This window comes from Amphiura filiformis, chromosome 5 (genome assembly GCF_039555335.1).
Source record: "Amphiura filiformis chromosome 5, Afil_fr2py, whole genome shotgun sequence".
NCBI lineage: Eukaryota > Metazoa > Echinodermata > Ophiuroidea > Amphilepidida > Amphiuridae > Amphiura > Amphiura filiformis.
In genome coordinates, this window is record NC_092632.1 from 23,913,026 (window position 1) to 23,938,226 (window position 25,201).

Here is a 25,201-nt window from a genome sequence, read left to right on the forward strand (position 1 = left end):
CAACAAGGCTAAACTATGATACTGGAGAAAATTTGGGAGCAAGAATTGATAAATTACATAAGAAATTGCTATTGAAATAACTGATTACATCGCAACTTGACAGTGATAACAACTCAAGTCAAAATTGCTTCCAAAATCAGCTTGAATGGATGGATCAGAATGTGTCATATTTTGTCACGTGTGCTTATATATACCCAACACATGACCAAGATCATTTTAAATGTCTGAGAATCTGGCTGCTCAATCGACAATCCGGTATTTTTTTTCACAGTATCCATAGCCAGATAAGCAAACGTTCCCATGGTTCCTAAAGATGTTACTAGATACAAAACAAAATGCAATTTGACATGGACATGATGAAGTGGTGGGGTTTTTTTTAACTATTCGCTGTTTGAATGTTTTTGCGTCCATGTCGTTTTCCCTAAAGCTGGCCTTATGGATGTGTTTAAGAACATAATGAGCGTGTCTTAACACAACAGTTGCGGTACCTTACATCATTCTTAAGATTTACGTCTATCTTACACTTCTTACATTTAAAAAAAATGCCAACATTTCATTTATTGGTCTAAATTATAGTATTGACACATCCTTAGTTCCCCCTTTCATTTATGGAATGCTATAGAGTGTTTATTCAGAGTTACACCACTTTTCCCAATCAGTTTCAAATTAAACATAAAAGATTAAAACTTAAAAGATCCTCACCTCTTGACCTTTGTTTACTTCTTCAGTGTTCTTGAAAAGATAATTACTAATAACTTACCAAACCTCTCTTATATTTGATTGAAAATGCAAACATCTATAACAAATTTAATGAAGAGATACCTCTTCTTTTTACCTAGATAATACGTATTCCACATGTTTCAAAAGTAGAATTATTTGTTTGTTTTTACGGATATAACGAAGGTCTGACCGCTAGTCCCAAAGCTCCCTAGTCCGAAAATAAGGTTGGCTATCGGCTGGAAAGGGGGTTCACTAGTCCGAAAAATAAAAAGGCTTAAGTTAGGGTTAGGGTAAGGGTACTAGCGAACTTTGGAATAGCGACCCGTAGGACCAGAGAACCTTAAGACTAGTGACCTTAGTACTAATGCACCTTGGTACTAGCAGGTGTAGGAACCTTTATTGTATTATCTATATATAATGCATTGGACTTAACAAATAATTCTGCCAATTCTTATTCTGGATCTATAAACTTACTCGAGGGTTTCACAACCAAAATCAATTACAATTATTGCACCCAGCATTATTGTTATGTTATAACAGAATATACGGTATACCAATTAATTTCTACATGTTTATGAATACTTTGATATTGCTTTCAACGAAAAAATTGCCTATTTTAAAAACACCGTCAAGGGATCCTCTTCTTCTTATCATTTATGTAAGAATTTAAAACATATAATCTCCCATTGTAATGACGTAATGTTATATGATATTGGTTTGAAATATAGTAGCTTGTAAGTACATCATTATAAAATTTTCATATCAAAACATTTAGATAATCTTTAACATTCAATATATAGCAAAATAATTTCAAATTGACTTGAAGCAAAACAACTTAACGTTAATTGAAAAAACAAATTACACAATATTACAGAATTGTTCTCATCAACGTCGTATCGTAACAATATTGATACAATAAAACATCTGATTGGAACATGATAACCCCTAAAACCTTTGCCTAATATTTGGTCTCAATTGAAATATTGTCCTGACAACGTTTATCCACATTTAATGCAATTGTAGATGAATACAGCCAAAAAAAATTAAAATTGAATTGGTAAAAAATTAACAAATATTTCAAAGTGTCTTCCTTCTAAAATATCTTCCAAATAATCCTCCATGAAATGGCATGGTGTAATAATAAACAACTACAATCACTGTTCCCCATAATAAAGCCGGACAATGAACAATCGATGATGTACCGTTACCGTCAGCTAAACCGCCCATGTTACAATTATTGGAGTGACAACATTTGACGCAAATATAATCGTTTTCTCTTATAATGCAGTTTCCGTCTTTATTGTGTAATTTCTTTTCTTCATCGCAGAATGTGTAGTCGACGCAGCTCCTGGTCACCTTTTTTGTTTGTCCTGTTCCCCCTGAAAGTAAACATGTAAACAAATAAATAAGTGCAATTGGAAGAACGTCATACATAAAAATTTTGGTCACAATCAGGGCATTTGTTTCCTTTCTAACATCATTAAAGCTAAAGTTCCAACTTCCAAAGTATATGATAGCAGTGTATATTTTTAAAACGCAAAGGTGAGAAAAAAAAATCAGTGATTAGTGTCAATATTTTGCTCGGGGTGTGTGTGTGTGGGGGGGGGGTGGGGGTGTATGTATGTGGGTGGGTGTCTGTATGGTGGGGGTGTGTAGGCCTATGTGTAGGGGTGCGTGCGTATTTGTACACTCGCTAACATCACACGAACCCACCCCCACACACAAAGTGCACTCACAACAACCTGCCCCTTAATCGGACCGCCCCTTCCACACACACCAACCCCGAACAACAATTTAGTCATTTACTTCGTATATACCACAAGTATAATATTATATAGTTTAACCAGTTGAAGGAATATCACAGGAAAGACTGTGCATTTAAATACAAGATTTTGCCAGTTTAAGGAACACAAGCCACAATTATATACATAGACATATAGCTCACATGAAAACACCCTTACATGTTCTTCATGAAAGGTTAGTTACATATAGTTTGAGAGCTGCCACGGAGTGGAATGCAAACTAATATTCACTTAAATATGTTAGAAAAATATGCTAGCATTAAGCTATTCAACAAATTCTAACACCGAAAAACAGGCTTATAGTAATCATGGAATAAGCACCCTTTAAAATGGCAACCCTATATAACTTCATTACTGAACTCGCTGATTATCACCCGCTTAACCGGTCTACATTATTTGAATGATGACTAATGTAACTTACCTTCATATAGTACCTCTGTGAAACACGTAGCATACCCTGCAGTACACTCAGCTACGTGGCCTTTCTGTCTACATTCTTCATGTGTAGTTGATGTGGCTGGACAGTCAAAACATTCCATTGACAAAGCTGCATAAAAGAGCAACAAAATGAAACAGAAACATGAGTATTTATTATTACTGAGATAATAATGGTTCATACTAAACAGAAATATTATCAAATCTTTGCAACACGTATTTAACGCATAAAATTGCTAAACTGTTTTGCCATGATATGACAAGACGCCATGTTCATATGTGACCGTACAGCACGAATGAGCCGTAAATGTCCTCAATTGTATTCTGAGTTACAGTGTAAAATGGGCATGAAGGTCGTATTCATAGGTACCTCAATTTGGTGCTACGTGTACCTCATTTAATGAGATACACGTAGTACCAAATTGAAATACCTATGAATATGACCTTCATGCCCATTTTACACTGTAACTCAGAATACAATTGAGGACATTTACGGCTCATTCGTGCTGTACGGTCACATATAGACACTACCATAAGGGATGGTGGAAAGCCAAATAATTGGAAGATCATCAGCAGGATATAAACTGGTATGAGTGTCACAGATGCTTCCAGACTTGGAAGTCATACATACCGAAATGGAAGATGGAAAGCTCTTATATTGCAATGAGACTTTTTCAACCAGAAATATGGAATGGGCAACGACAAATATTTATCAGATTCAAAATACCCATTTTTAAAGATTTTCATGTTTTGGTTGTCGAAATCGAAATTGATATTTTACTTCTTGCAATTGATATATTACTTGACATTTCGTCCATCTTAACAGAGGACGTCATCGGAAATAATCAGTGGCGGCATCAGGAATATTTTTTTCGGTGGGGGGGGGGCGGGATGGGGACGGGGAAGTGAATTTCAGGGGGAGCCAAATCGACAAGTTTTGCGCAAAATTGCCGTAAGAAGTGGACATTTACGTAATTTTGAGTTTTTTTCCTCAAAAGTGGGGGGGGGGCAAGAAAAATATTTTTGTGGAAAATGCCCCCTTGACCCCCGTAGCGCCGCCACTTGAAAGGATTCCAACCGCTAACTATACACCCAGAATCTAGTTTCCATGGAACTGGATTAGCCGATCAGTTTTTTTTTGTTAAGTTTTTAGTTGAGATGGATGAAATATTAAAATTGTGAGTGAGCGCCAACTTCGGTTTTGACAAGAAAATTTGTGGAATGAGCAAGTTGTTGGCCATTGCCGTAATCTGTATGCCGATGTTCCTTTTTGTTTCTTGTTCGTATCTATTCAAGACTATGCATTTCCAACTAGATCGTTTCTTTTATGTCTATGACTATGCGTATTTTTGTGGAGTTACTTGAATGTCTTTTCTGTTTTTTCAATCAAGGGTATATGCGAGATGTAATCCCCCATTCCTATTGCTGAAATGAATAGACGAACATTGTAATGTAACAAAAGAATGATTCACTCTCATGACATTTACTTTATAAGTTTTGTATTGACGATATCTCCATAATAAGTCCATAACATGCATATTGTACATGTTTCCCAAAATCTGCGGCAGATGATATGCCATCTGCAACAAACATGACAGATACACGAAGCAGAGCAAACTTTACAAATATGCTGACATAATATTTGAAGATGTCAAAGCGGATTTGCATTGATTCCTCAACATCAAAAGCTGACGGTTTAGTGAGACGAATTTCTTCCAAAATTTTATCAACAATATTATCTGATTAGTAGCATATAACATACGTAAAATCCTCCACTGAATCCTCTGTTGAATACTCTGGTGAATATTGCGACCAAGATAACAAAAAACAATATTTACAATAGCGTTCAGAATGCATTATCGTGATTATTTTGTGCGGCTTTGCCTGTCACCCGTTACATCTCTAAGGCCCAAAGCAATCTCATTTTAAAGTCATTGTTTACCAACTCTTCCTTGATTTCCTACATCCCCTTTGAGAAAAGAAGCCTTTATACTAAACCCCTTCGACCTATATAACAACAATTGATCTCTGTTTTGCAATAATGATACAAAGATGTAACTGGTAATTTTTTGTTTAAGATCATACTACCTTCTATATAGTATAGCTTACCACATTATTTTCCGAAGATGGATGGAAAAAAGACACAATACTTTTTGTAACCTGTTTTTGTGAAAGTATACCATTAAACACAGCAAGTAGAAATGTCATTACAAAATAAATTGTTGTCTTCAAAATAACTGCATAAGCATAAATTTACATTCTGGTGTCCCTATCTAAGCTGCGCAACAAGACAATAGGTACGATTCCGTGTCAATATTATACTACCATACGTCCATAAAATTGTGTTTATCTTATATATTGTGTTTTTCTTTAATAATTTATTCAATGACATCTGTACAAAAACCTTTTTCGACGTTCTGCATAAAAATCCTGGCGTGGCTCCTATTTGCATATCCATGGCAGTCAATCTCACCTCCGATGGTCAACGTTTATACATTGGGTAAAGACAACTATTATTGTGAAGTTTAACTATTTATCTTATGTTTGGCCATGCCCTGGCCAAATTGAAACCAGGTGAAACCTGTTTGCATACTTTGGGCCGCAGTCGTCTTCTGAATAATTCAAGACATTCTACTAAACGGATTTAATAGATCAGAGAGGTTAGCATTTGATAAGTCTATCTAATGCATTTATATAAGTTCATCTATTGACCCACAACTTTTGATCAATCTCAGATATTCTGAATTCTAAATCATACTACTGCATTTATGCAATTAGCGTTTATACTATTAACCTTTTGGATACGTAAATATTAACCGTCACCTTGATAATAGTCGTAACTTATCAACGCTTGGAAGGCTTGTTGAGGTCGTATAATAAAGTTGCAAAGTTGATCACAGTGAATGTTAAGACAAAGTATTCATTTTGATAGTAAAGAAACTTTATGTCAGGATATTACAGAATGATCATCAGAACTATTGTAAGTTTTAGTTATAGCAATAGCGGAAGCATTCGGTGTATTAGCGTATAGACAAGCATTATGGCACAAGACGTATGTATGGTTATCCTGCATAATGTTCCAATCTACAACACACTGGTAAGCAGAATAAACACCACTTTAATATGGCAGTGGTAAACGTAGTCTGTGACACATAAATGTAATGATTCCCTAAAGGTAATACAATTGATATAACACCACTTGGCTATACCTTATAGCAGAATGACATCCAAGCATATTTTTTTATCATTTCAAAGCAGACAAAATTGTAATATATTTTGATACAACGGTGTAGTTGCTCGCATGTAACGTTGTCATCCGCCATTACCATCGTTCTCTGACATATTATTATCCCAAAGGCTTTGATTGTCCACTTCTATTCTGTCAGAAGAGGATGTAAGTAGACAACTGAGGAATGCCCTGGCTGTCAACAATTGGACGCTCAAGTTCAATCACGTGTCTGTCATAAGTTGAAGTAAAAATATTATTTTTACCAATTTTGCCTCACTAATGACTCATACTTCCATTACCTTAATCATTGTAATTACGACTTTTGTTTTCCTAGCCTTTAAATATCAAAAGTATTCCAAAACACAGAATGTGTGTTTTATTTTTTATGTCATATAGATTGTTCTTGTAATATGGGCCTTGCATGCAAATCGTTACTTTATTACTGTTTACTACAATACTCAAGATTGTCTGCTGAACTACAGCTCTTCAAGTTAATCAGTTATCCATTGCACTCGCTTAAAGCAGACATGTATTCCCTTCAACAATTTGTGAATCATATTTCAAAACGAATCTTTCATCTGTACACATACCTCTAATTCCAACATGCCAATAAGGAAACCGTTTAATGAAAAATATTGTATTTAGTTTTGATAAATTGACATTGACAAGAAATATCCTTATGTGAGGACAGGAATGTCGTGTTTTGAAAAAAATAAATTACTTCCTAACTACTTAAAAACGACATTTTGTCACTTAAATCTGCGTTTCATCCAAATAAGTATCTTAAATGGATCTATCAACCTTTATGCCCGATTTAGTTTTACAAAGAGCTACCCCAAAAGCTGATAGAATAAAGTAAATCAAAGGAATTATAATATTGATTATAGCTGTGTAGCTTTCTAAAGGATCTCACAAGGTGACACTATTGGCTAGCTGCCAATATTTACTAAGCAGGTGTTCCTATTCATTATCGAGTATCCTACAGATGCGGAAAAGAATGCCAAGTATTATAGCGTTGTTTGCTTTGAACATGGCTATAGCAGAAATACTACAATCCGCGAAATTAATAGTTGGCACACTTGCACCAAACAATTGAAATGCGTGCCCTATCAAAATTGGAGAGGCGAGTTAAACATACATGCAGTATATGTGAAGTACAGACTACCCCTATATCTCACCCTTCCCCACTCCCCATCTTTCAATTTTGGAGGGTCTCACGGGCCTGTTGACAACATGGCTTGGGGGAGCGGGGGCAGAGATATACCAAAAGACAGGCAAAGTGTGCCAACCTTTTTTTCCTGGGTTGTAGCTAACCCAATGTGATAAAAAAAAAAAAAGAGTTTGAGCAATTATGAATGTTGACTCCTGTATTAACTGTGACGTTGGAATTCTTGGGTTACACAAAGGATGCCAATTGGTAACAGTTTTTCGAATATTAAAAGGAGTGTATATGCCAATACTGTAGCTTTGACCGGGGTCGATTGATTCATTAATCTGCAGTACTATACAGCAGTATCTAAGGACAACGTCAAAAAGAGTAGGCAAACATGGCATGACTCGTATTTTGCACTTCTGGTTGTAAATATTATTTGAACTTCGCAATCGTACCCGTATTGAATTTGTTGACAGTGTTGACAAAATATTTTGCAAAAATGTTTGCCCAAAAATATTTTACAATAATATTTTGACAACAAGCTTGTTTAAACGTTGCTTTCATAACCTTTATAACTTGACATTCAAATGTTATTAACAAATTTTGACCAAAACCAAAATACGTTTGATAGCAATTTGCCTGGGAATTTACCATTAATGTACCAAGGTCACGTTCTACCTTTTTGACCATACACCGATAGATGTGTTTAATAATGTTTATTATGAGGTTTGGTGATCAGATACTCGAATTTACCGTCAATTGTGGAATTTGAACAAGGCAATGAAAAGCTTGCACCTGAGTTCAATTTGTATGAAATGCCAATAATACGTCGAAAAACATCTTCAAGCATGATGTAGTTGAAACTTGTAACTGCTTTTAAAAACCACAGAGTTCGCATGGTCATGGACATATTGAATTTGCTAAGTATGTTTACGTCGGACATTTTTACATCTATATCTCTAATGACCAAATGGGATACAACTACTCAGCACTTACTAACGTGTTCGAAATTGCTACATTGCTAATATTGTAAAAGGCGGGATAAGTCCTTAAATTATTTCTATTCTCACATGTATGCTTTAAAAATTAGTCTGCGACGATCTTGCAAAACATTAAATAATGTTAGACTTCTGTACACTAAAACATCGCGCAATACCGCCAAAAGGAACAAGAAAAATCCTTATTCCGGACTGATCTGCAGAGAATTTCACATTCTATAATAGTTGGCATTGTTGTGGCAAAGGCAAATCTACAAATTTCTCAAATGCATACTTACTTATAACATTTTACAACAAAAATCACGATCCAGATACATGCAAATACATAACCCTACAAAATAACTCTATCGTCTTCAACTTCTTCAATTTCAAATTCTTCAATTTAAATAATTCCAAGTTCTTCAATTTAAATATAAATTCAATTTTAAAAACGTGGACAGTAGTTCACTTGCGGTCTTCTTGTGTTTAGTTATGTACTATACACAATGACAATGAAACACGGTAAACCTCTCTGGGACATTGACCACCAATCTTCTTCTAAATTAAATCTAATAGTGTCACCTTGCTATATCAAAAGCAAAAGATAGCAAAATATCTACTACTAAGCCTAAAATAGGATGGAGACAAAAAAATAAATAAAATATTGTACTGGGCCTTTCAAATTCTCAGTTTTTGTTTCTCTGTGGTTTGGAATCTATCAAGCAAGAGATTTGAGTTAACCATGCTAAAAAACTTGAGAGACTTACCGTAGTCTAACAATTACATAATAGTGGGACATCACATTTTGTATCTAGGTTAGTGGCAGACATGCTCTCATTTAAACGTGACAAGCCTACTTGCGGTAATTCATCATCCCATGATCAGTCTGCCGCCTGGACAACCAATTCTTTAGAAATGCTTAGTCGCGCTAAAAGTCGATCGATACATGTAAAAATCAGCACAATTCAGAGATACACCTTTTTGCTATGAAATTAATTTTCTCGGTCAAATATAAAGCAATATTTTTTTTTTTTTTAGTAATGTCAGTGTAAAACTTGGTGCTTGGATATACATTTTTTTAAATCCTGGTGTTAAAATTAAGCATCAAATTGTGTCTTTTAGTGTGATATTTTGATTTTATAGGCCTTGAATTCGCCTGCGAGCTTTTTACGGAATTCATGTTTTAGCGTCTCAAACTAACATAGTTTGCTAAAGAAAGATATTTCCCACCTCTGTAAAGCACATCGTGTGGGTCTATATGTTATAGTTTTGTCAGAATTTCCGTGTTTGTTTTACCCTTTTTCCATTCATGATCCGAAAATGTCAAACTAAGTAAAAGTAGGCAATGGTGAGTACTTTTATCTCGAGAGCAACCAGCAGAAATAGTCGATATTTCCTTTGTTGTTATCCAGGTCAATTTTTCATTGAAAGCAAATTGCCCGACCAGCGATTAAATCCCCAATTGGGTGTTCTGGTTAAACATGATCAGTAGGAGCGCTATAGGTGTGGGAATTTCTTTGCTATATTGAAGTTCTGGCAACACTATAGCCATGCCGGTATTCCTATTAAACCCAGGGATATCGATCCACAATGCTAGTACTAGCCTTTAGATTTCACGTGTTGATTTAGAAATTTTTCAGCCGACAGTGAAAGATGGTGAAATCAAAACGGAAATTCTGACAAAACTATGATATATAGCTCACGGTGATGTGCTTTAGAAAGTTGGGGAAAATCCTTCATTAGCGAACTATATTACTTTGAAAAGCTAAAAGGTTGATCAAGAAAAAGCTCGCGGGCCGAGCTGAAGCCTATAAAAATCGAATATCTTACACTAAATGACTGAATTTCAGGCCTAAGTTTAACACCAGGATTTAAAAAAAATCAGTATCAAGCATTATAGTTTTTCCAGCCATTTACTGAAAAAATGAAAATTATTGCTTTTCATTTGGCTGAGAAAAATATTTTTACACTGAAAAGGTGTAACTCAAAATTTTGCTCATTTCAACACCAATTTCGATCGTTTGTATTGCCTCATTAAATGACTGAGTGAGCCTTGCAGAACAAAAGAATCGGTTGTGCAGGTAGCTGACTGTGATGTACATATTATATGGCATCGGTCAATAATATTTCACATCGATACATTATCACAGAGAAATAATCACAGTAACATGTATAACACACTTACAAACATTATCTAGATTCAATATGTCCATGACCACCCGAACTCTGTGGTTTTTAAAAGCATTTAGATGTTTCAACTACATCATGCTGGAAGATGTTTTTCGAAGTATTAGTGGCATTTCATACAAATTGAACTCAGGTACAAGCTAAATAGACATTGCCTTGTTCAAATTCCACAATTGACGGTAAATCCGAGTATCTGATCACCAAACCTCATAATAAACATTATTAAATACGTCTATCGGTGTATGGTCAAAAAGGTAAAACGTGACCTTTGTATATGTACATTCATGGTAAATTCCCAGGCAAAGTGCTTTTAAAACGTATTTTGGTTTGGGTCAAAATGTGTTAATAACATTTGAACGTCAGGTTATAAAGGTTATAAAAAACTCTACAGAAACAAGCTTGTTGTCAAAATATTATTGTAAAATATTTTGGGGCAAACATTTTTGCAAAATATTTTTGTCAACACTTAAATAACATTATGTTACCATGTTTTCACTAATGTTGTTGAATGTTATCGCTTTCGTTTTGCGATATCAGTACATAATTTTTGCCTAGCCTCATTTTTACAGGTGCAAATGCACCCTCAATTCATTCAAACGAATGCCCTACAATGGGTCTTTTCAAGTTCCTGGTTTTAGTGTTTGGTTTGGTCATATGGTTCCCATTGTCGTAGCTAAGCTCTCCACAGAAGCTTTTATCTATAGCTATGGCTCTAATATCCTTTGTTGCAAACCAAAAACCGAAAAAAAACCAAACATTTGTGTTTTCCCGTTCAGCTTCTTACGTAATCACATGACCGTTAATCGTCCTGGTTAAAGGCCAGCTGATTAAACGTAAACAAAAGAAGTCTTTAATGTCACGCGAGTGGAGGAGCTGTCCGGTACCAGTATGTGCTTGTACGTATGGTATATGATTATTTCTCTGTGAATAATGTAATATGAAATATTATTGACAGATGTCATATAAGAAATGATGAATTACCGCAAGTAGGCTTGTCACATTTAAATGAGAGCATGTCTGCCACTAACCTAGATACTAAATTTGATGTCCCACTATTACGTAATTGTTAGACTACTGTAAGTCTCTTGATTTTTAGTTTCCATCACATAGAAACAAAAACTGAGAACTTGGAATGGCCCAGTACAATATTTCATTTATTTTGTGTCTCCATATCCTACTTGAGGCTTAGTAGATATTTTACTATCTTTTGCTTTGGATATAGCAAGGTGACATATTTTATTATATCAGATTTAATTTAGAAGAAGATTGATGGTCAATGCCTCATTTCAAATATAAAGTTTTAGTTTTGGTTTTGGTTTTGGTCACGTGGTTTCCTATTGTCCTGACTTGAATCATAAGATATCGAACTCATTGTTTCTACCTTTTGTTTAAAACCGAACATTTGTGTCAGTCAGTTTCGGTTTTGGTTTCAGTTTCTTATAAGTGGTGTGGATCGTAAAATTATTTGATTTGAAGTTACCTACTCTAAGTATACAAAAGAAATGTTTAAATTTCGCAGTGCAATATTCACGAGCAGAGAAGTCGAACAAAGCAGTCTACATTTGAAAGCATTGATTTAGTTTGAAAGTATTGATTTGAGACTACGAATTAGCCTAAGCTGATTTCACTGTGAAAATTATATAGACCATCGAAATATTTCCACAGACATTACAATAGGCACTTGACAGATTATGACTTCAGTGTTATAAACACTATTATACACAACTCTATTTATGTGCATGTCGCATGACGGAAGATCAATATCATAGAAAGCTGGTTTAAACTTAACTTTTATTCAATTTATTTATTGGAGAGAAGAGAGAGAGAGAGAGAGAGAGAGAGAGAGAGAGAGAGAGAGAGAGAGAGAGAGAGAGAGAGGGAGAGAGAGAGAGATAGAAGAGATCGCCAGGGAAAGAGGGTATGTGTGTGTGAAGGGGAGGGGGTAAGGGTAAGGGAGAAAGAGAAACAGAGGGAGAGAGCATTGGAAGTGGGAAGGGAAGGAGGGGGAGAGGGGGGCTCAAGAGTGGAGTGGAATAATAGGGAAGAGTCGATATCGAGTGTGGGGAGAGGGGAGGGAGGAGGCTATATATAGGTGGCGGAGGGAACATAGGTAAGAGGTATGGGTTGTGCTTTCCGGGGAATAATCTAATTCATAATCAAATCATCTACATCATCATGCATCGTTTATATTTCAGACAAATAAACAAAACACGCCCACCCCCACCCCTCAATAAATGCACATGATGTCTATGCATAACTTATCAAACGAATCTCGGAACTCGGGTGTAATTTTATGGTGTCATGGAAGTGTGCCACATACGGCAGAGAGCATCAAAAGTCGTCCGCGTTGATAGATATCGATAATGAAAATGTTAGCACAATAGGCTATTATATACGTATGGTTATAGGCCATTATACTTTTGATTATATATACCCTCTTGTGTCCTCCCAGCACAATAGTGTTATGATTGCATACCAGTTCATCTCCACATTTTAATCCCTTGATTTTTGGTTTCTGAACAATAGAGAAACCAAAACTATATATTTGAAATGAGGGAATGTCCCAGTGTCATATATAGTTTATAGCTTAACAAGAAGACCGCAAGTGAACCACTGTTGTCGTTTGTAAAATTGAATTTGTATTTAAATGAAAAACTTGGAATTATTTAAATAGAAGACTTTGAAATTTAAGAAGTTGAAGACGATAGAGTTATTTTGTAGGGTTTCGTATGTGGCATTTAATTGGATCGTGCAATTTTGTTGCAAAAAGTTAAAAGTAAGTATTCATTAATTTGATAAATTTTAGATTTCCCTTTACCACACCAATGTCAACTATATAGAATGTGAAATTCTCTGCAGATCAGTCCGGAATAAGGATTTGTCTTGTTCCTTTTGGCGGTATTGCGCGATGTTTTAGTGTAAGTCTAACATTACTAGTATTTAATGTTTTGCAAGATCGTCGCAGACTAATTAAAGCATGCGAGAATAGAAATAATTTAAGGACTTATCTCACCTTTTACAATATTAGCAATGTGGCAATTTCGAACACGTTAGTAAGTGCTGAGTAGTTGTATCCCTTTGGTCATTAGAGATATAGATGTAAAAGTGTCCGACGTAAACATACTTAGCAAATTCAATATGTCTATGACCATCCGAACTCTGTAGTTTTTAAAAGCAGTTACAAGTTTCAACTACATCATGCTTGAAGATGTTTTTCGACGTATTATTGGCATTTCATACAAATTGAACTCAGGTGCAAGCTTTTCATTGCCTTGTTCAAATTCCACAATTGACGGTAAATCCGAGTATCTGATCACAAAACCTCATAATAAATAAACATTATTAAACACAACTATCGGTGTATGGTCAAAAAGGTAAAACGTGACCATGGTACATTAATGGTAAATTCCCAAGCAAATTGCTATCAAACGTATTTTGGTTTTGGTTAAAATTTGTTAATAACATTTGAATGTCAAGTTATAAAGGTTATGAAAGCAACGTTTAAACAGCTTATTGTCAAAATATTATTGTAAAATATTTTTGGGCAAACATTTTTGCAAAAAATTTGGTCAACACTTAAATAACATTATGTATACATGTTTTCACTAATATTTTTGAGTGTTATTCATATTTTTATGACCATTCCTATAATTGGCACTTTCCGTAATTTCCTGCTGTTGATTGAATGAATATCGATATCACGCCCTTCTGGACATCGTTTTTGTTATGTTATGATCACGTGATACTCATTTTGTCCTCGCTTTCATTTTGCAATATCCATGTTCACCCCATCAACGGCAGAAAAGTGCCAATTATAGAAATGGTCTATATTTTAAAGATTTGACGCAGTTCGATAATTTTTGACTAAGCCTCGTTTTTTACTGGTGCAAGCGCACCATCAAATTCATTTGAATGAAAGCCATACAATGGACCTTTTAAGTTACTGGTTTTAGTGTTTTGGTTACGTGGTTTCCATTGTCGTAGCTAAGCTCTCAGCAGATGTTTTTATCGATAGCTTTGGCTCCAATATCTTTTGTTACAAACCGAAAACTTTAGTTTCTTACGTAATCACATGACCGTTAATATTGCTAGTATTACGAAGGTCGCCGGTTCGAATCGGGCGGATGCACTGGGTTTTTTTCAACGTTTATGTACACTGGCTACTCTGATTTCGTTTTTTTATTGCGAAATACAGAAAAAATTACATTTTCAAGCGACAAATTATATGAAATCAATCAATATGAAATCACTAAAAATTCTATGAAAACCAATACTATGAATTTCCTAGAAATATCCATTTTATATCTAACCTACTGATATGACAATAATATAGGTAATTTAAATTATATGTTATACATCCTGACTCCAAAAATGAAATAAAAACACATTTTGCATTTAGGTTTTTAGGCTACCTGCAGGAAACAAACTTGGTTTTTTTTTCAACAATGACACAATTCTGATGAAGAAAATTAATAAGCTGACAATAATTGTTCAGTTTGAGAGCGCCAGTAACCTAAGGCATAATTAATCATACCTTTATCATAACTGACTAATCATTTAAAAACTGGATTGTAACGGTGAATTACTTTAGATATTTGGTCGATTCGGTCGGGTTTTTTTGTAGGAAATGTTGATTTAGATCATTGGTAACATTGTTGGTTTTGTTGAAAATGCAGTCATATTTCGAGGAAAATTATGTATACTAGTAAAAGCTGATTTGTTAAGGGATCTAAAATGGGCGTTTATTGCGTTTCGACAGTATTTTTTGTGGGACATGACAGCACCTCAGACCTATCGAATTGCATTCTGAATACGAAGCATGTCTTTCTGATATCAAATCATTTTTATTTTTTGAAAATTACAATATAATACAAATTTTATGACAAATTATAAAAATTTGATATTTTTCAAATTCTTGATATATAACAGTCCTCGAAGTAAATTATATAAATCTAATGATATATTCTTAAAGTGTATGTAGCAGGGAGGAAAAGCCGACGGTCAATTGAAAATTTTGACCTTTCATATTGAAGATATGGATTTTTTCCCAAAAGACCTAATTTTTTTTGGTGTTTTGGGAAAAAAATCCATATCTTCAATACGAAAGGTCAAAATTTTCAATTGATCGTCGGCTTTTCATTCCACCTACATACACTTTAAGTATAAATCATCAGATTTATAAAGTTTACTTCAAGTACTGTTAAATATCAAAAATATCAATTTTAATGATTTGCCATAAAATGTGTATTAAACTGCGAATTTAAAAAATCAAAATTATTTGATATCAGAATGACATTCTTCGTATTCAGAATACAATTCGATATGTCTGATGTGCTCTGATGTCCCAAAATAAATACTGTCCAAACGTTCATACCCCAGCCCTTAAGTAACCTAAAATTCAGAAAATATAGTCCTGATACTCTATGGATTCATTCAGACATTTTTGACAAGGTTTATTATACTTCAGATGAATTCATACTCTGTCGCTTTTGTAGAAAAGTGACACGTTGACATGCTAAAGTGTATAAAAATAACATTTTCACACTGGGCATGGGTGCCATTTGCTTTTATATTACGTAAAGAAGACCGTGTATATGTAGTCAGCTTTAGACAAAGATTTATTTGTACTTTCTGTGGATCCCATTCTTGTGTAAAATATGAAACACGAAAACGACTTCCGCTCATAGGCACTCAAGTTTACCCCTCTAAATGTTGAACGTCAATACCATGATCAAATATGTGGCTGGACGCGGCGAATGAGCCGTAAACTCGGCAAACTTCATTTCGAGCTACAGGTGAAAATATATGCAAATCTCGTATTTTGGCGAAGTTGAGATTTTTGCAGATTTGAAATGTTTAAGCTTTCTTCTAAACACATACAAAGTTTTATTTTAAAGAAATAAGTGGAAATATGAAATAATCCACATTTTCTGAGGCCCATCTGATGAACGGTCATTTTGCTTCCATAACTTTGAACGCGTTTTTCTCGGTTTCGCGTTTTGATTCATGACAACCTATAACAAGCCATAACTTCGCTTCTGATTGTCATATGAAGTTCATTGAGGTGTCATTTTAATTCCTGAAACATGTTCTTTGCAAATATGTAAAAAAGTAAAAATAACCAGAGAGGGACTTTACGGCTTTTTTGAGGTGTCCAGGCACATATTTCAAAAGCGTTAAGAATTGTGTATTTGTCTTGTTGAGGCTTTACGCACAAACATGACAAACATGAATAGTTTTGGTCCGATTACTTTTGAATAACTCCAAAGACCGTCTTCTGTACTACTGACGTCATCAGCGTGGAACGCACCACACAATCGGATAGAGAAATTCTAGGAAATGTTTGCCTCATTTAATATCATGGACACATTTCTCAACAAAATTTGAAATGTTCAAGGTCAAGTCAGAATAGTAATTGATATTTATATCATATCAAATCATCTATTCATTCAATCATTCAATATTAATACATTAAAATTCACAAAACCTTATCATGCATCTCCCGGTGACATTTCTGTAACACTCGACACAAAGGGCCCCTAGTTTGACAGACCTCTTCTTTGGTCAAAGGTTTCAAGACCACTTGAACAAAACCAGAACTTAAATATCGCATTCGACAAACTCACTCTGTCTAGAATGGCTTTACGTATTGGTTTTCAAGCTACCATCAATCTGGGAAGAGGTTTGTATCCACAATTATTGGTCGATAATTGATCTCACATATTTGATTTTGTAGTATAGTACCTTTTGCCAATGCATGATACTCTCGCCTAATGTAACATCGTTTACATGGTATAGGTCAATTCTTTAAATCTTTTGGCCAATATATAGAAGAGGAAAGAATATATTTCCAATAAAGAAGCAAAATATACAACAACTTTCTCTATAGGGGCCTATCTAAGTATCTAGATAATTCATATTGAAAAGATAAAATTATATAAAACATACATTCAATTTGTTTTCACAAGCCTGACCTCGTAATACGATAGTACTAAAGAAACAATGAACTCAGAAAAGATCTCAGTTCTCTCTTCACCACCCCTCTCAACATAAAAATAAAATAGCACTAACATTAGTAACATACATCAATGTATCTTTAGACCTTCTTGTTTGAACTTACTGTAAAAGCCTCATAAAATCCGTCAATATATAAAATAGTCTTAAAAGTGTACATCCCGCATAATTTTGCCATCAATTTGTCTATAATGTACAAGTAAATTGCCACGATGATGTCAAAATGTAATTCCGTGCCAAGATGCAAGGAAACGCTGTAGGTATAAATAAATATACACAATGTTGTTTTATATACTTTCACATAACATACAAGAACCTGTCACATCGTATACATTTAGTTCACTGTTATCATTAATGAACATCGACATTTTCAAACAATCTTTTAAAAATACAGACATGAAAGCCAATAAAAGGATGCTGCGAATTTCGAGTAGTGTTTTTCTTACGATACATTATTTGTGTGTGTGTCATCTATTCTTTTAAGAGATGAGTTGAACTTTGTAATGATCGATTGTTTAATTTTCATTTTGTTTGTTTCCTCTTTTTCTTCGCATAGGTATACCCATTTATTATATAGCATTTTCTTCCATGAGACCCAAGTAAATCTGGTTGAAAACAAAATAATATAAAATGTGATATTGCTGTTTTATTACTGTTGTCGGCAGTCAATAAAGTCTCTAGAATGATGTCTCTTTCATTTGATTTCAACCAAAAAATATATAAATTATCATAAATATAGCAGATTTGCCAATAGAATTAAGGATTTCATTATTGTTTATCTATATCTTGTTACAACTAACATATTTGACTTTCTAAAACGTTTTGTTTCATTTAATCGGGGATCGGGGTCGGATAGTAAAACTAAATTTTCTATCGTTTATTCTCTAATTAATAAACCCATCCATCACATTATGATTATTGGGTACTATACGACATTATTGAATTAAGAGGAGTGGCAGATATTGAAGACATTTTCTGTCATATTATATCATATAATGGATTTCAAAACGAAGATTCAGAAACTTGAAGACTTTCAGGGCAAGTTCAGATTTCAAAGCTAAGGCTTTATATTCTTGCCATTTTACTTAACCTGACACCTGCCTCCGCTTATTACATCATATTTATAAAATAATTGATCCATCTATTTCTTAGGCTATATACCACATTGACTTATCTTGATAGGGGATAGCCTATAAAACAGCACAGCAACACATTGTCGTCGTGTAATTTTAGCGCACCCCACAAGCGTACCGATTCCTAAGTACGTACTATTCTGGTTAAAAATAGCCAGAGAATACTTAAATTTTATGTAGAATACTAAACAGGAATAACTTGGAGTGGATGAACCTGCGGCATAATGTTTGCATCAATTAGGAATATGATAAATGCTGTATAAACTTGTGTTTTTAGGAAACAAAACGTCCTTGCCCTACAGAGTTTCAATACAGTACACAATAATCTAAACACACCCATCACATTATGAATACCGGCTAATGCGACATTTAATATCGCATTATGAAAAAGGAGCAGTAGATATTGAAGACATATTCTTTCAGATTCCAAGACCGCTATATAATTTCATATTATGGATTTCCTATTCAAAGAGAAGACAGTGCAAGTTCAGACTTCAAAACTAGGGCTTATTCTTGCCATCTTACTTCACCTGGCACCTGCCGCCGCTTATCATATCTTGTTTAGAAAAGAATTGATCCATGCATTTCGTCTTCGTAACAGATGTGAATAGTCTATTTGTATCACATTTGCAGAAATTGTAATCCACGAAAAATATTAATATTTATTAATATTCCTAAACTTTCAATGTGTTTATATTATTCATACTGCAGTTACTGTCCGTTTTCCTATACACAATACACAGTGCTCTTTCCCATTGACGCGTGACCTTTACAAATAGCCCTACGTTAACAGTATGGGGATATGACTAGTTAACGTCGCTGTGTGAAAAATAACCGGCCAATATTAAAAGTACTCTTCTAAAGTTCTAGAAAATATAGTTTTTAACATGTCCTAAATTTTAGCTAATTTAGATGTTTGGAAATATTCGTACTTTGGTGTTTTAGTTAATGTTATAGGTAATAGTACATTGCCTAGTTAACGTCGCTGTGTGAAAAATAACCGGCCAATATTAAAAGTACTCTTCTAAAATTCTAGACAATATAGTTTTGTAACATGTCCTAAATTTTTAGCTAATTTAGGTGTTTGGAGAGGGTCGTACTTTTGTGTTTTAGGAAGGACATGTAAACGACAGATAACACCAAAAATATGAAGAAATTATTTCCAAACCGTGTTAAGTCAAAAATCATTATGTTGCTCATTTTCAAGAATGCTGGTTTACAAAAAGCACGACATTGTCTGATTTCGTGAACAAAGCCACACATAACATTGTTTCCTTTCGTTTCCTTTATAATCGGTTACCCAACTGAAGCTATGAATTCCAACTTTATTGCGATATCGCACATGAAAACAGTCACTTGTGCACAACCAGAGAAGATCCGATTTAATCAGTTGAGCTGTTTCAATGAGTGTTATCTTGGTTTAATAGCTTTTAATGGGGTTAAGTCCTGCAAAGGTCGAGATGAATTCTACTGTAGACATGACTGCATCATGTGTACCTTTTATCCGTAAAACAAACTGAAGACTTTTGGTGTTGCTGCCACTGGTGACACTCAATTACAACAGCATTGTTTATATTGGGTAATAATTTGCAATGATGGAGAATAATGGGATACTTTGATGTTATATTACATATTATTTTCTGAGATAATACGATTGAATGATGTGGATTTAAGCAAACCAAATACCATGAATACGTGTGAAATTCAATAGTGAACCGATATATCGTAACAATTATTTATTGTAGATGTGCAAACCAAAGGCATATGATAACGATACAATGTACACACATGTTGATGCTACCATGTATAAGAGGCAAAAAGATCATTTTTTTTTACTTTTTGGAAATGTAGGTAAGCCTTTGCTTACTTTATACCAAGCCAAACTGTCTATCCTATTTGTAGCTTTCTGATCATGGCTGATAACCTTTTCATTTCAGTTTATAGAGCGTTTTCATGACTACGTTCAGATCACGGAATAAACCCAATCATGTTGCTAATCTGTTTAAAATATAAGATACCAGGTTTCAGATGAAAGAAATTGCCTGGAAGAAAATACATGGTTTCTTCCAGGAAGGTTTATAAACTCGAAGATAGAGTACGAAAAAATAGATACCTGGTAAAAAATGACTAGCTTCATTGGTCAGAAAGTAATCGCCCATCGCTATCGATATAAGTATAAATTAAGCCTGAAACGTTCGTAACCAACAAGGAGGTTCTGCGGCATAATGTTTGCATCAATTAGGAATATGATAAATGCTGTGTAAACTTGTGTTTTTAGGAAACAAACCGTCCTTGCCCTACAGAGTTTCAATACAGTACACAATAATCTAAACACACCCATCACATTATGAATACCGGCTAATGCGACATTTAATATCGCATTATGAAAAAGGAGCTGTAGATATTGAAGACATATTCTTTCAGATTCCAAGACCGCTATATAATTTCATATTATGGATTTCCTATTCAATGAGAAGACAGTGCAAGTTCAGACTTCAAAACTAGGGCTTATTCTTGCCATCTTACTTCACCTGGCACCTGCCGCCGCTTATCATATCTTGAAAAAGAATTGATCCATGCATTTCGTCTTCGTAACAGATGGGAATATTCTATTTGTATCAAATTTGCAGCGATTGTAATCCACGAAAAATATGGTGAATTTTCCTCTAAACTTTGTAATTCTGCTCCAAAAACTTACATTTTATTAATATTCCAAAACTTTCAATGTGTTTATATTTATTGTTCCTTTTATCAAACTGAAGACTTTTGCTGTTGCTGCCACTGGTGACACTCAATTACAATAACATTGTTTATATTTAGAGAATAAAGGTATTGTTTTTAGCCGCTGGAGTGCATCTATCGTCTCATATAACACGGGCGACATCATTATTTTAAGTAAAACAACGAGGCGGAGCCGAGTTGTTTTACGCTAATCATTCTTAAACACGCTAATCATTCTTAAACACTTCAATTCAAAATAATAAAAATATCATAAGTATTACAAATTTTAATCAAATTAAATTCTACATTTTACAAGGAATTACCTAGAGCTTAAAATCGATCAGTCCCGTTGTTGCAGTACGCCTCCCATTGGTTCAAAAAGCGAGTACGCGTATCGAGTCGATGCACACGCGCTGACCCGTGTGATATCGTGTCATATCACACGGGTAAGAACCAATAAGATTGCAGGAACATTCTCAAGTGTTTAAGAATGGGTAATAATTTGCAATGATGAAGAATAATGTGGCTGTTTACTTTGATGTTACATTACATATTATTTTCTGAGATAATACGATTGAATGATGTGTATAAGTGAACCGATATATCGGGTAACAATTATTTATTTCAGATGTGCAAACCAGAGGCATATGATAACGATACAATGTACACACATGTTGATGCTACCATGTATAAGAAGCGAAAAGATTTTTTTTTACTTTTTGGAAATGTAGGTCACACAGCCTTTGCTTACTTTATACCAAGCCAAACTGTCTATCCTATTTGTAGCTTTCTGATCATGGCTGATAACCTTTTCATTTCAGTTTATGGAGCGTTTTCATGACTACGTTCAGATCACGGAATAAACCCAATCCTGTTGCTAATCTGTTTAAAATATAAGATCCCAGGTTTCAGATGAAATAAATTGCCTGGAAGAAAAACATGGTTTCTTCCAGGAAGGTTTATAAACTCGAAGATAGAGTACGAAAAATAGATACCTGGTAAAAAATGACTAGCTTCATTGGTCAGAAAGTAATCGCCCATCGCTATCGATTTAAGTATAAATTAAGCCTGAAACGTTCGCAACAAACAAGGAGGTTCGGATGCTGAAAATACACAATGCACATATTTTTATATTCAGTGATAATTCCAATCGACATGATCATTCGAAACAATTGGCTTCCACAATTTAGCCTTTCATCCCATTTCTATCTGTACAGGCAAGCTTCCATGAATATTTATTACAAACAAGTCAAGCAATGAATTTCAACGAAGATGTCACCATTCCTTTTATCTTTTATCAAGTGTAGATTTAAAAATCAGTACAGGTCTCAAATATTACCCATGCATCGCGATGTACCAAGCCATACTATGATATTTCCACTTTCCACTCACATTTTAGCCGCTGGCAATGTTACATGATGTCATTTAGACTACTGTTTTACCAACACATCTGATTTATAGAAACAAACGGAGATGTACTTGCGATGCTCTAGCCCAGAAAGCGACGAGTCACTATTAATACTAACTCCCAATGTAATGTTGTCTGGAAAATGGAATTTCCTCTCACTGTCATCATTAACTGCATGAAATGTTGAAAGATGTTCACATGAAGGATTTGAATCTGCGTTAATGCGCCACAGTACTTATATTAATGTGTGAATGGTAATGCATTCGGGTTGAGTTCATTCGTGACACATACATACACGAAGGATCGTATTGGGTCCTGATCTATCCCACAATATTATCAGTTTAAAAGGCACACATAATAATATTACCAGTCGAGTAGTCTACATAGATTCGGAATAACCTGGATCAAGGTTATTTGTGTAGATATGTGTAAGCATACTTGGTTTGTAACCCGTATTGCCTCCGCCAAATTTACTACCCATTTGCTTGTATACATCCAAATTCATTATAGGTGATTGCAAATGTATGTTTACACATGAGATGTTTCTTACACGTAGCAGTTCACACATGGTGTACCTCCTGCTCTGGAGTCCTAAAGAGAAGAGCTTACATCATAACAGTTTCGTACAAGCAAGCAAAATGTATGTACAATGATTTTTGCGAATGCAAAATTAGGGGGGGGGGAGACTTAATCATGATATTCGAACAACGTATTTTAGTATTTTAATTGGGAATAAATCTACAGTTTAAAGCATTACATGGTAAAACTTAAGTCATTCCATCTGCACGCTGTTACTTTTTCTTGAGAAACATATTGTGCTTTATTTTATTCATATTCTCTATATACGTATAAAAAAAAATTCCTTTTTTTCCCATTTAAATTCAGGAATTACCAAGAAGATTCAAATTGTCCAATTAATTTTAAGGAGATCCAATTAGAAAGTTGTACATCATAATGGCACTCACATAAAAAAAACACCAAATCGACAAGAAAACGTGGTTTTTATCAATTACGAATATGATAAGTGCTATATTTAATTGGTGGTTTGGTAAGATAACGTTCTTGTCCCACAAAGTTTGATATACTAGTACTTTTCCAATCTAAATACGCCCATCACATTATGAATATCGGCTAATGCGACATTTAATATTGCATTATGAGGCGGAGTAGCAGATATAAAAGACATCTATTCTTTCAGATATCAAGAGCGCTATACAGTTTCATATATTATGGATTTTCTATTTCAAACATAAGTTTGACAGGGCAAGTTCAGACTTCAAAACTAGGGCTTATTCTTGCCATCTTACTTAACCCGGCACCTGTCTTCGGTCATTACTATTTAGAACAAATGAATCCATAATTTCTTTTTCGTTAAAAAAAATGTGAATCTGATATATTTAAATCAAATTTGAAGCAATTTTTATCCGCGTTAAATATGGCGAATTTATCATCATAACATTGTAATTATATACTCCAAAAACTTAAATATTACTGTTCTGAAAAGTCCTTTAAAGATGCTTAGATTATTGTAACCACTTATGGCACTCAATCACTCAAAATTACATGATATTTTCTGAGTTGATACTATTGCCTGATGTGGATTCAAGCAAACCATATACCCTCAAAACTCAATAGTGAACCGATTAATTGCAGATGTGCAAACCAAAGGCACTTGATAAAGGATGAAATCAAAACTCGAGCGCCGATTCACCGGCGGTTGAACCGCGTTCCATTTTTAGAGCAATAGAAAGCGGCTCCAACCGGACGGAACCGCCCGGAACCGACGGTCTACCGCCGGTCGAGGTTTGATTTCATCCCTAACGTGACATGTACACACATGGTGATGCTACCATGTATAAGAAGCGAAAAGATCATTTATTTTTTCTTTCCGGAAATGTAGGTCAGTCTTTGCTTACTTTATACCAAGCCAAACTGTCTATTCTACTTGTAGCTTTCTGATCATTGGTACTAACTCTTTTATTTCAGTATGTGGAGCGTGTCATGGCTACTTTTCAGATTACGGAATCAGTATGTGAAGTGTTTTCCATTCGGTTCGAGTCTATTCGTGACACAAACATACACGAAGAGTCGTTCTGGGTCCTAATGTATCCCACAATACTACCAGTTTTGAAGGCACACATAATAATATTACTAGTCTATAGTCTACATATATAGATTCGGAGTAACCTGGATCAAGGTTATTTATGTAAATTTAAACTTACTTGGTTTGTAACCCGTATTGCCTCCGCCACATTTACTACCCATTTGCTTGTAAACATACAAATTCATTATAGGTGATTGCAAATGTCTTTGTAGCCCTGCGGGGCATTGAACAACACTGTTGTTGTTTTTACGGCTGATTTACTTTAGGACTGTTAAATGTCAAAAATATCATTTTTTAATAATTTGCCATAAAATTTGT

At 34.5% G+C, this 25,201-nt stretch overlaps 1 protein-coding gene across 1 annotated transcript in view; it reads right to left on the reverse strand.

Moving 5' to 3' along the window:
* Positions 1-1,361: 1,361 nt before the first annotated feature.
* LOC140152832 (uncharacterized) overlaps positions 1,362-25,201 on the reverse strand; it is a 121,376-nt gene continuing 97,536 nt past the window's right edge. The window contains exons 2-3 of the mRNA XM_072175347.1: positions 2,944-3,069; positions 1,362-2,099 (exon numbers count right to left, since the gene is read on the reverse strand). Coding sequence (XP_072031448.1) covers positions 1,798-2,099; positions 2,944-3,069 — 428 coding nt within the window. The 3' untranslated portion in view covers positions 1,362-1,797. The remainder of the gene's footprint in view (positions 2,100-2,943; positions 3,070-25,201) is intronic.